The sequence below is a fragment of the Chrysemys picta genome, chromosome 2, assembly GCF_011386835.1.
Source record: "Chrysemys picta bellii isolate R12L10 chromosome 2, ASM1138683v2, whole genome shotgun sequence".
Lineage (NCBI taxonomy): Eukaryota > Metazoa > Chordata > Testudines > Emydidae > Chrysemys > Chrysemys picta.
The window spans coordinates 151,145,312-151,158,353 of record NC_088792.1 but is presented as its reverse complement, the minus strand read 5'-3'; the positions used below and the strand labels follow the sequence as shown (position 1 = coordinate 151,158,353).

The 13,042-nt window shown below is 47.4% G+C and overlaps 1 protein-coding gene across 7 annotated transcripts in view; it reads left to right on the top strand.

Moving 5' to 3' along the window:
• The window catches only part of SLC4A5 (solute carrier family 4 member 5), a 133,578-nt gene that overhangs the window by 116,373 nt on the left and 4,163 nt on the right, over window positions 1-13,042 (top strand). For 3 of the 7 annotated variants that reach the window (XM_065584401.1, XM_042859280.2, XM_042859278.2), the window contains 2 exons: window positions 2,476-2,560; window positions 6,185-6,252. The exons of 1 other annotated variant lie outside the window; for it this stretch is intronic. In XM_065584401.1, the coding sequence (XP_065440473.1) occupies window positions 2,476-2,560; window positions 6,185-6,219 (120 nt within the window). In that variant the 3' untranslated portion in view covers window positions 6,220-6,252. The remainder of the gene's footprint in view (window positions 1-2,475; window positions 2,561-6,184; window positions 6,253-13,042) is intronic. 3 more of the 7 variants (XM_065584400.1, XM_065584399.1, XM_065584402.1) reach the window with 1 other exon arrangement.

Below are 13,042 nucleotides of genomic sequence, written 5' to 3'. Positions count from 1 at the left end.
GGAGCTGCAGCCAAGGGACATGCTGCCACTTCTGGGGAGCCTCCCAAGGTAAGCACCGCCTGGATCCTGCCCCTCGCACTCCCTCCCAAACCCCTGCCCCAGCCGTAAGCCCCCTCCCACACCCAAACTCCCTCCCACAGCCTGCACCCTGCACCTGCTCTGGCAGCCCTGAGACCCCCCCCACAAACTCCCTCCCGGAGCCCGCACCCCAACCCCTGCCCCAGCCTGGAGCCCCCTCCCGCACCTGAACCCCTCATTTCTGGCCCTACCGCAGAACCTGCACCCCCAGCCTAGAGTCCGTACCCCCCCCTCCCACACTCCTGCCTCAGCCCAGAGCCCCCTCCCATACTCCAAACCCCTCGGCTCCACACACCCCAGCCCAGAGCCCCCTTCCGCGCCCCGAACCCCTCATTTCTGGCCACACCCCAACCCCCACCCTCATCCCCTCCTGCACCCCAACCTCCTGACCCACCCTGGTGAAAACGAGTGAGGGAGGGTGGGGGAGAGCGAGTGATAGAGTGGGGAGGGTTGGAGTGAGCAAGGGTGGGGCCTCAGAGAAGGGGTTGGGTAGGGGGGCGGGGCAAGGGTGTTCGGTTTTGTGCGATTAGAAAGTTAGCAACCCTAGTTCCAAGTCTCTCCAAATGTTATTGCAGGGTTACAATAAATAACCTCCAGGCTAAGGAAATCCATTAGCCCCATGATAAGGATACATGCAGAACATCTGTTAGCGCTATTGACAGTCTTGCACGTGTCTCAAGGGATGTCTAGAGCTCTTGCTGCAGGCTGCATGCAGCTGTACGTAAGAGAGACGTTCTGTCACCTGAGTAATAAAAGCATGTGGCCGAACTACCAAAACGCCAGCGTTAGCCTTGAAAATCCTTAGCGGAGTTATCGATAGAGATTGGGAGCTAATGGAACCCCTCCTGTGGATTCTTCTTCTGACTGTATCTCTGAGACTGCTGCACTTCCAGTAAAGGATTTTTAAGGCAAAATGCAACAGTGACTAGCACCACTTAGTGTTATATAAATGGAAGAGAAGGGAAAACAAAAATCTGATGGCTGGACTGTCAGCAAAGGGCTAGGAACAGAAAGGACTATTGGGTACTGAATGCAATCAAACCCCTCCAACTACACTACCCCGTAAAAGGGAGAGTCACAAAGGGCAGTAGGCACCCAGCTTCCATTGGAATTGGGCACCCAGGGTCCCATTTGTGGCTGCCCATCAGCACGTTTGGGAAGGGTGAGGGAGAGCACCTAACGGGTGCCCCGATTCAGGAAAGCACTGAGGCATGTGCTTAAGTCCTTTTGACTTCAATGGGACTTGAGCGCTGTCTCGAATAGGGGCCTGGGCAAGCAGTTTTGAGATAAAGGATGATTTCAAATATGTTTTGAATGTTGTGTTCAGTTTTGGTCACCTCATCCTCAAAAGACCTAGCAACCAAAATGATTAGAAGCCTCAAGGGAAGGACTTCAGTCGGGTGGGAGACTCAAGAGGCTAGGATAATCCATTCAAAAACAACACACTTAAAATGAATAGAAAGACATACTTTGTTAATTCAACACATAATTAACCTGTGGAACTCACCTCTGCAGGGTAGTCTTGAAGCAATTTTCTCAGTAAGAATTAAAGGAGGAGGCATTTATATGACTAAAACTATCAGTGACAGTTATACGACAAGCTAAGGTAAAAGTTACAAGGGCCATTAGGGCTTATGCTTTTGGGCATAAACTGATCGCCAAACTCCTTGTGTTTTTTGTTAAGCATCTGGATGAAATTTTGAAGACACATCCTAGCTTTACTCCATGGTTTATTTCCCAATTGATTCTACCTGTGTAGTCTCCCCTTGCGGTTTGAATTGGATACAATGGTTCTCTTCACTGCCTGTCTTAAACTGATGCATAGCATTCATTGTTAAAGAGCTGCCACATTCCCCCTTCCTCCCCCCAGAGCTGGCTGCATTTTAGTGGAGGGTGACTTCTGTGTGTAGGAGAATCTCATTTATCCAAATATCTCTGACCCAGAAATCTTGCTTATTCTAATCTTAGTTATGTCCACTTATGTGAATTATTTACCAAGTAATGTAACTCTCTCATCCAATCCCCTTGTTTAGCCAGATGTTTCTGATGTCCCCAAAACACTTCAGATAAATGGCTTTACCATAGTTAATGGGATCCTTTAGCATGAATGGTGTTAGAAATGTAAGCTATTGTTATGGGCAGGCAACATATTACCCTGATTAATGTTAATTGGTGTTACTGATGCTGATCTTTCCACCATGCAAATAGATACATAGATGCCTAGGATGGGATTTTCAATGGGAACTGGGTACTCCTTTGAAAATCCTGGCCTTCTGCCATATGCATGAGAATGATCCATTTAATGCGGAAGGGCATGAGTATGTTTTCAGGCATGCTAACCCCGGACATGTCTGTATGAATCATTGTATTCACTGGCTCTTCCCACTCTTTTCCTAGCCTCGGTTCCCAACACCCTCAGTTATAAAGATCCCAATGGAACCCGTCCAATCAGACCCCCAAAATGGTATCCATTGCATTACCAGTAAGTACAGTGCTTAGGTTCTAACGTTATTACCATTTACTAACCCTCAACATCTTGGTCTATTTTGTGACTAATCAAAGTAACCCGCTGCAGGTGCTTGGCTTGTTTTGAAGCTGTAGATATGTGTAGATAAGAGATCCGCAAACAGGCTGAGGAAAAGAACACACACGGATCCTTTAGCTGCTTTTTAAATCCAAACTTGATTTTAAAATTGTTTTGCTGCCTGAAAACTCTGCATTCTTGGCCTAGGAATGCCAGAAACCTCTCACAAGAACCTGTTCCTCTGGGGTTACTACCCCACAGGTGGATCAAGAACCAGGAACTCCGTAGAACTAATCCTGGCTCTGATACTGACATATTGCATGCCCTTGGGCAAGTCACTTGACCATAGTGATGGGTGCGTTTATCAGAAACTGGATAGAGAATGAACCTTCTTGTGCCTATTTCCCCATATGGAAATATGCAGAGGATAACCTATTAGCTACCCCACAGCAGGGGTGGAGGATGAGAATTTTGTTAGTTAATGGGTGTAAAGTGTTGCACAAAGTTCATTGGCGAAGTGGAAAGTGCAGCTTGCTGTTGTTAAAGATTAAAAAATGCCAGATGGTTTGGGATTCAGGAGACCTGGGTTCTAGCCTTCGCTTCAATACCGTCTCCCTGTGGGACGACAGGCAAGTGACCAACAGCCAAAGGGGCCTCTGATTTTGCCTGCCCAACTTCGGGCACCTCGGACATGGTTTTCAGGAGTGTTGGGCCCGTGCCGAGCTCTGTTGGAACTGCGGGTGCTCAGCACCTGAAATGACAGGTCTTTTGGGGGAAACGTTCATTCTGTCTTCTCTGGGCCTGGGCCCTCTGCCATTGCAGCCTGGTATAGGAAGCAGTGACAGCCCAGGAAAATCATTAACCAAAGCTGCATTTGTGCAAAATAGACGTTGGATTCCCGTGCATTTGTCGGATTAAAGGTGACTCCCTTGCATTCTTGAAAGATAGTTGTGTTAATAGCCCTCCCCCTCTGCCGTCTCTCCTGTCCCAGGCTACTGCACGTCAGAGGGACGCCCGAGTCCTTCAGTAAAACGTTATCTTGTCACTTTGGTAAAGGGCTGGCTTATTTGGAATGTGCCTTTTTCTGGGGGGGAGACTGATGGGGAGCCAACGCTTGCTTCTGAACGTTCCCAAGTTCCGCTCCATTCCAAGCGCCTGAAAGGTCCAACCTCTGCAATGCTGGTAGCTGCGCCTGTCTCTCTTGTATGTGAGTGGGCTGGAGGCGCAGTGTTTGCATCCAGTTCCTAGCAGTGCTCGTAATGGAATTGGCAACTCAGCTGCCCCGTGAGGGGAAGGGCTGGGCCAAAATTCAATGAGCCAGATTCCGAGGTGGAGTCTGAGGACTTAAAGCTGGTATACTTTACTGTGTGGTCTCCTCAGTGTGTGATCTACACCATCTTCCACTCACCCTCTTGGAATCCCTCAGGTTCAGTGAGCAAAATCCAGATGTGGTGATGTCTGGGGAGTGTTAAGTTACCCATCAACATGTCTGACTGCCTGAGTCTCAGTTGGTGCAGGCTGCACACTGAGGGGCGCAGTGAAAGGCGTAAGATTCAGTTACTGTCCTGACTTTGGCCCCTCATGTCCATCTGATCCATCTTATCCCATGAGAGTCCCCTGCCGTCAGTCATATGGAGGCTGAACTTCTTAGAACCGATAAATTATTCCACACTGTGGTATCCTGACACATGGGGTGACCCAGCTTTTGCTGGGATATTAGGGAAAGGCCTTTACTTCTCCTGGAAGAGACATAAATGGTCAGCGTTCACGTCTGGTTCTCTGTAGCTGTCATTGTTTATGGTTTCTTCTCTCTTTCCTCATGGTCGCTCTATGGGACAATCTCTTATGGGGTTTCAGAAGGACTAAAGTACTTAAGGTCACAACTCCCAATGGGATTTGGGCACCTCTTTGCCTTAGGCTGCTTTGAAAACCCCTGACCATAACATTTAATCCTCTGTTGGGAGGTGAATTGGGCTTGCCATTGTCAACAACTAATGCGGACTCCAGGCTTTATCCAAATGGCACCCCATTTATGGCTTCCGGTTCCTATTTAGATGGAGATTCAGGATATTTATTGTCTCTCTAAATAGTCCTGTTTCCAATGAGCCCGGAGTCTCCCAAGTGTGTTCTCCAAGAATGAAACTCCTTTCGGGATCAATCCTCTGACCCATTGTCCTTCAAGTGTCACTGAGGCAATTGGCCTCCATTTTTGTTGCAAGCCTTGTAGAGACAAATTCTACTGATCAGTGGATTGGCAATAGGATGCACAGAGCCTTTTGGCTTGAGGAGACAGGTTTGAAGCCAGCCTAGCTAGACTGTGATGCAGAGTTGATACCATCTGAGGGGTGTTTTGCTGCCTATAAAAGAGAAGCTAAGAGTCGAGTTCTGTTCCCAGTGGATAGAGGCCAGCATCATCATTGGCACTAGCTTAGTGGCAATCTCAGCAGGAAGGCCAGCGATTGAATTGTGACGTGCACTGAACTTCCCTTCCCTTTTGTCTGATAAACATGCCTTTCCTTCATGGTTCTCCATCAAGAGGATCCCAGCAACCCTGAACTTGGGAGCAGTTTGCATCTGGATTGAAAGGTTGAACCTCAGGCCTACAGAGTGTCGACTTTGTGGCTAGCTGGTGGATTTGTTTTTCCTGTTTGTGAGGAAACCAATGCCAATTCTTTGAGCAGAATCCTGTTCCCATTGCAGTTAGGGAGTGTTTCGCCACTGATTTCAATGGGATCAAGATTTGTCCCCAAAGAATAAGCACTTACGTGATTTAGGAGCCTAGCTTCCATCGACTTTCAATGCAGTTTAGGCTCCTAACTCCAAAAGCACTTTTGAAAATGGCACTTGGGCTCCTAAGTCACTTAGATGCTTTTAAAAATTGTACCCTTTGACCCTACATTTACTAACTCTCAGAGATTAGCTCCTTTTTGCTTTCCCTCTAGTTTTTTGTTATTTGCCCAAAGTTAAACTCCCTAAACCCACGTTTTGCCACCTAAATAAAAGTGGCTGGACTTTGAGTTTCTGAGCCTCCATAACTCCCACTGAAATCCGTGGGTGCTAGAGGCATTCAGCAACATTTTACTTGGGTTCCTAAATCCCTAACTTGAGGCTCCCATGCTTAAAAAAGTGGGTTTAGAAATTTAAAAGGAAAACCTAGTCAGGTGAATCAGGACTCAAAGACCGCACGGGAGGTAAAAGCAGCAGGTTCCTGTAGCCAGGTCTCCCCTTTTGCATCAACTAGGGGATGATTTCCAAAGACACACAAGCACCTCGACATTCAGCGGAGAGTTGGATGCTTAACTCTCATTAGTGTCTTTGATGCTCCCTCCCCTTTGTTGCCGTATTCATTTAAATATGCAGCATTTCCAATGGGTTTTTTTTCTCCGCCCAATTAGTGGGTGGAGAGAGATGACCATGCAAGTTCACTGAACTTCATGGTTGAGGTCTCAGAGCTGCTGGAGGTTCCACAGTGCAGCACCAGCCTTTTCCCTCTAACTGGGATGGTCTTGGGGGATTTTTGGTTTTTGTTTTGTTCCTTCCTCACCCTGAAACGGTTTCATATGCATCTGTGTTTCCCTTCAGGAAAGAGGTCCTCCAGCTGGAGCTTTGCGTTCTGATTCCTCTCCTAACGGTTCAGACTTGGATCGCAGGTAAATGACATTTAACAGGCTCATCATCCCTCCCCAGTTCTAAGCCCTGCCCCCAAACCTGTTGGAGTCCGGCACCTCCACGGGTGTGAACGCCAGGCAGGAATCGGAATTGGTTCAGGCAACAAGAGAGGGTCTAGTTAGGAGCAACGGGGTGAAGTGAAGGGAGGGAAAATTCAGGCTGATCGGGGGAAGAAAAATTCTAACCCTGGGCTCTGGGTGGAATTCACCCTTGTGCAGAGAGGGCTGTCTCCGTTGCAATCCCAGGGTATGACTGCAGCTTGAGCAGACATATCTGAGCCAGCTTGAATCTAGCTAGTTCGGATACCAGGGCAGTGAAACAGCAGCAGCACAGGCTGTACAAGCCCATCTGGAACCCTGGATAACTCCTCGAGCAGCCAGCAGCTCCACTGCTCCAGTACCCAAGCAAGCTAGATTAAAGCTAACTTGGGTATGTCTACACAAGCTGTAATAACTCCCCATCATTGCTGAGAGAACATACTTGAAAGGGTATAAATCTCCTCTCAAGGGCAGTGGTGTCACCCCATTGCTTGGGAGATTTAAAACAAAGCTAGATAAAAATCACTGTCTAACTTGCTGTAGGAAGCACTACGTCGGCCAGTGGATCAGGCTAGAAAATAGACTGTCTTTAAAGATCTGTGATTCTCTCCGGTCTCTTCTACTGTGGCCCCGTACCATGGCTGATGGTGCTTGCATGAGCCAACACGCTGCTACAGTCTATTGGAGAAATGAGGTCTGCGTTCAGTTAGGGGGTTGGATGTGTGTGTGTGTGTGTGTGTGTGTGTGTGTGTGTGTGTGTGTGTGAATAACAAAGTAGGAAATAAAAGACCCTAGGTCCCCTGAATCATACAATCACTTGTAACCAGACCAAGTGTATGATGCAAACTGACAAAAGCCACAGTGGAGGTTGACTCAGTCGCTGGTTCAAATCCAGCATAGGTTGTTGCTGTCTGCTGGCCCCGCGGTGCCTGTGTTGGCAGAGCTGGGAGATCTCAGTCTCATTTCAAAACTGTCAAGAGAATTGACATGAACTGATCCCTTCACTGGTAGAGAAACCAAGGACTGAGCTTCCTCCCTCTCTTGCCTAGTGAGCCCTTCCAAGGAAGGGCGAGAAAAGCTGGTCAGTGTTACCCCTGTTCTGCAGATAAAAAGAGGACTTTAGCCTCCAGGGCTGTGACCTGCACACCAGTCCCTGCTGTTTCTTTTTTTGTCCCCTATGAGCTGTTGATTTCTAGGTTCTGGGCCCCGTTCCTCAGTGAAGGGGGCAGGGCCTTCCTTTGCCTTGATTGACTCTGTCCACCAGTCCCAGTTATCAAATAGGCTGATGTGTACCCAGCAGCATGAAATTCATGATGCCCACAAAGAAAACGGAGATGGATGTTCCTGTGTGTACTGTGTGTGTAGTACCAGCTGTCAGGATCTTCTTTCTGTGTACAGGGCCTTGCAGTCTTTTCCCATTAGTGTGACTATATTTGGATGTCGTGATTTATGGAAATAGGTAAGCAGAGGTTAAACTTCCAAACGGGAGCCAGGGTGAGTTAAAGATAAGACATCAGTCTTGCATTCAGAGTTTTCTGGCTTGTAGCTTTTGTGCTGCACCATTCCAGATGTATGTCATTAGCTCGGTTCTGAAACACGAGTCAAATTCAGCCCTGGTGTAACTCCAGTGAGTCTGTTCTGAAACATGACATCGTAAAGATCAGATAGAACTTTTATTCAAAGGGACACTGTCACGTTAAGTTGGTCTCATTGTTTTGGACTTTGTGAAAACTGAGCTTTTATTAAACAAAAAGGCTGGTACAAATGTTCCCATTTTTTTTTAAATTTAATTCTAATGGAAGCTACGCTTTTTAAAGCAAATCAGGATCCCCCTTGTATCACTAAAGATTGCAGCATTGGATCTGATGCATGAGATCCTGAAGGTGAAATTGATCAGAACCTGATTGTTAGCAAAAATGAAATTGAGCGGTGTGTCTTCATTATCCCAAATGAGAGACACGAACAAGTGAAGGGTGCAAATTAGATTATTTTTTTTCTTTCTGATTTCATAATCAAGGTCTCATTTGTAACATAAGTATGGAAACTTGTTGGGTTTTTTTTTCTAATTAAACACTGGTTTCTTTTACGCTCGTTAGAGAGAGTGAAGTGGTGCTCTTCTCCCAAAGCTAAAGAGAACTTGGCTTGAATCAGGGTGAACAGAGACATGAGCGGCCTTTGCTGTTTTGCAAGCCAGGGTGGAAAACATTTTCAGCCCCCTCCTGACTTCCACCAATTTCCTCAGTGGCCGAACAAAAATTAAAACCAGCCAGTTAGTGAGCAGCATAGTGGTTTGGCAACCACGCCCACCCTCTAGAACTGGGTCTGAATTGGGATATGTCTGTGCCATACCTACATTGCACTGCTGTCCAGATGTTATTGTTTATAACAAAAAGTGGACACTAGGGGGCAGCAGTTAGGCTTTACTAAGAACATAATCCTGGAAAATTTATCCCAGCTTCACGTTTTACATCGGCGCAGCACATTTTCACTAGGGGTTTGCAGATACACCTGTGCAAAACCAAGGGAAAAAAAACCAACGTAAACAGTTGCACCGACTGGTGCAGACGAGAAGAAAATTGGACCTTATCTTCAAAAGTTATTGCATTGCCAGACAGATTCCAAACAGCCTGGTCATTTAGTCACAGCTATTAAAGGTCATAAAGTTTAATGCCAGAAAGGATCACCAGATCATCTAGTCTGTCCTCCTGCATATCACAGGTCACCAATCCTGCACCCAGCACCCACACACCATTCATTATGCTATTCATAAACGCTGACACTATCAAAACATGGGGGGAACAACCTTAATCTGTAGCACCTCCTGCTGTGTCAGTCCACTCCTGGGGTCCCCCCCCTCCCCCCCCACCAGCTCTGCCAGTGCACCACAGTCCTAACTCATGGAATCCCCTGCTGTTCCAGCCCAGGGCTCCCCCACTATTCCAGTCCTCTAAGGTTTTGTTATTGCTATGGCCTATTAGATCATAGCAGACCACGCTGCCATAGCAGATCTCATCCGTCAGAGAAAGGAGTGGGCGGAAGGGAAAGCCCAACCAGAATGCACCTGAGAGGTTGCGCAATGCTGCACGTAATGGAAAAAATGTCCTTCCTGCTCCTTGCGCTGCTGATCACTGACCTCTGCTGTAGCGAATTCCCCAGGCTGTCTGTGTATCTGGCAAGTGCAGGTAATACGGTGTTTCTGCATCCCCTTTGTCATGCAATATGTCTCCACTTTCCAAAGTGGCACATGGAGACCCAAGCCCCCATTGGCACACTCTCCTCTCCCTGCAGCTAACGCTCCACTGGCCACTCTGCAAATGTGTGGATCCACTCTTCCCCAGGACTGTTTTGCCCAGGTGCAGGTGTTGACTGGCTGGGTCACAGGCCGAGATGCTACTCTGCAAGTATTAGATGCAGTGGCCGTGCATGAGTGTAAGCTGAACCGTGTGATTCTTAGTCTGACATTTCTATCAAACCAAAGCTAGTACACATCTCTGTAGTGCATTGGTTAGCCGGCATCCTGACATATAGTGAGGGGGGGATATCGAGAGTTTCTGGGCCTGGTGGTTCAGGAGGGATCGTACCATGAAATGTTTACTAATGCCTTGGCTTTTTGGGGGGTCGTGTTTTATTGGGATGGGCAAAGGTCAAAAGGCCTAGAGGTCAGGTCAGATACTGGGCCGAATTATCCAGAACTCAGCAAAATTTGGGCAGGAACTCTTGCTGGACAGAACATTCACTTGTGAAAATTCTAGTATCTCCACTTCCCTGTTGGGCCAGAAATATCCCAGGAAGACGTTTTCCCATCTGGTAGTTTAACACAGTTGGGCCCAGAATGAACCCTGTCAAAGCAACAGCAAGTAGCTCCGATGCTATGGTGTAAATATCTAGGGCACTAATGCTATGAATGCCTGTAGATAGTTGTATAAATACCTGGAGGGATGATTGGCTATGTAAGACAGAGCAGAATGCTAGTTGGCTGGGTGAAAATGCCTAGAAAGGAACAAGACAAGTTTTAAGGTTGTTTTATTAAGTACCAATTTTTTTTCCATCTTCAGATTAGGTGTGATCTGAGTATAAGGTGAAAGTTTGTTCATATTTTCCTTCTACTCTATAGTGTGGTACAGTAGACCTGTCTAGGAGAAATGGAATGGGGTTACAAAAGGGAAAGTTTAGACTGAATACCAAGAAAGAGCTTCCCAGCAGTGAGATGCAGAATCTTCTCCGGAGGGTAAAGGGATGAGAGCCCCTTCACTTGGGCCATTTGTAACTAGACTGGGCAGCGCACTAGGAAATGGGCTGTAGACAATAATTGTGCATTGGCGAAGGGGATGGACCAGATTGTCATTGGGTTTGATCCTTCCTTTGATGGCAGTTTGGAGTTTGTAAGATTTGGCTCTAAATTCTTAGGAATCCTGTCTCCAATCCCTCCTTTCCAAGAACTTTAATGCTTAGTGCTACATGCGGCAACCATCCAGCTGGATTTTGGGAACTCATTTTGGGAAGACTATCCGCTTACTTGACTGAATAACTTGTGTCCCACTTTGAATTCATTGGATTGTTGAACCTCCGGTTCTCTTGTGTCTCCTCCTTTCTTCTGTTCCTGTCTTACTCCTGCTTCACGTGAAGATTTTGACCCTGATACTGAAGCCCTTTCACTTCAGAGCACCTGCATCTGCATAATAGCAGTACTGCCAGCCCCCAGCTTTTGAAATCATAAATTGGCTTAAAAAGCATGAAATTAAAATATTTTGGGTTTGTTTTTCTTTCTGCTTTTAAGAGTCTTTAGGGTTCATATTTTCTTGCCTTTCTCCTCAGCCATGAGTGCTAGAAACTTCCTCTCTATTTTTAATGAAAGCTGAGCGTCTCACCTAATCACATGATTCCACGAGCTGGGGCTTTAAGGAAGACATCAGGTATCCAAGACCTGTAATAAAATCATGAGAGTCGGCAACACTGAAATAGAAAGAAATGGGCCTGAGCTGCAACATTCAGGTCCAGATCCGCCAAAGTTCAGAGCCAGGGTTTTGGTTGGGCCTACAATAAATATGGCGAGCTATTCACAGAGTTTGGATCCGCTCTTCCCCAGGACTGTTTTGCCCTGGTGCAGGTGTTGACTGGCTGGGTCACAGGCCGAGATGCTACTCTGCAAGTATTAGATGCAGTGGCCGTGCATGAGTGTAAGCTGAACCGTGTGATTCTTAGTCTGACGTTTCTAGCACGCCAAAGCTAGTACACACCTCTGTAGTGCATTGGTTAGCCGGCATCCCGACATATAGTGAGGGGGGGATAGCGAGAGTTTCTGGGCCTGGTGGTTCATGAGGGATCGTACCATGAAATGTTTACTAATGCCTTGGCTTTTTTTGGGGGTGGAGGGTGTAATCCATTTACCAGTCAGGCCAGGATGCTTTCAGCACTGCAGTCTCTCCTGGCATCCGGGGTTTTGGTTTGGGGTCAGTTCCAGTATTCTGGTTCATGTGCACATGCCTGGTTGACATTTGCACCCAATGAGACGCGTTTGTATTGTCTCCACTTCACGTGTGTCCTGTCTAAATGCTGAGGTTTTGTTCACTGTGATGGAATTTCTCCAGCCAATGGGATTTGCATCGTTGATTGTCTAGTGCATACGAAAGCTTAAGGCTTTGTTGTTCTAGGATGGGAGTTTCAAAGGTAGCTACGTAACTTAGGAGCACAAGTCCCATTGACCGTAGCGCCTCTACGCCTTAGTTTAGCCCTCTGTATATTGGAGATACTTGCCTTTCTTTGAGGTGTGTGGTGAAAATGTTGGCTTAATTTTTAGAAGTGCCCAATCATTATGGAAGCCTTCATTTTTGGGTCCCAGTTGAAACATGCAGGACTTCATTGGCAGAGGACTTCATTGGCATTGTCAATTTCACGGTCATAGGATTTTAAAAATCATAAATTTCATGATTTCAGATATTTATATCTGAAATTTCAGGGTAGTGTAATTGTCAGGGTCCTGACCCAAAAAGGAGTTGTGGAGGGTGGGGGTCGCAAGGTTAGCCTTGCTTCTGCTGTCAGAGCTGGGTGGCCAGAGAATGGCAGCTGCTGGCTGGGAGCCCAGCTCTGAAGGCAGAGCTACCGCCAGCCACAGCACAGAAGTAAGGATGGCCTAGTATGCAGGGCCGGCTTTAGGCCAATTCCACAAATTCCCCCGAATCGGGCCCCGCGCTTAAGAGGGCCCCGTGCCCAGTGGCAGGGTCGCCCAGAGTGGGGGGCAAGTGGCAGAGAATCCCTTCCCTGGCTAGAGGCGCCTTTTTAATTTTTACTCACCCGGCGGCGCTCCAGGTCTTTGGCAGCGGGTCCTTCACTCGCTCCGGGTCTTTGGCGGCGGGTCCTTCAGTGCCGCCGAAGACCCAGAGTGAGTGAAGGACCCGCCGCCAAAGACTAGGAGCACGGGCCGGTGAGTACAAGCCCCACGTGTTTTTTTTAACGTGGTTTTTTTTTTTTTTTTTTTAGTCATCCCTGTCAGGGCCCCTTCTAAACTGTTCGAATCGGGCCCCGCACTTCCTAAAGCCGGCCCTGCTGGTATGGTATTGCCAACCTAACTTCTGTGCTCCTGCCTTCAGAGTTGGGCCATTGGTCAGCAGCCGCTGCTTTCTGGCCGCCCAGCTCTGAAGGCAGCGCAAAAGTAAGGGTGGTAATACTGCGGCATCCGTAAAATAACCTTGTGACCCCTCCCTGAAACTCCCTTTTGGGTCAGGACTCCCAATTT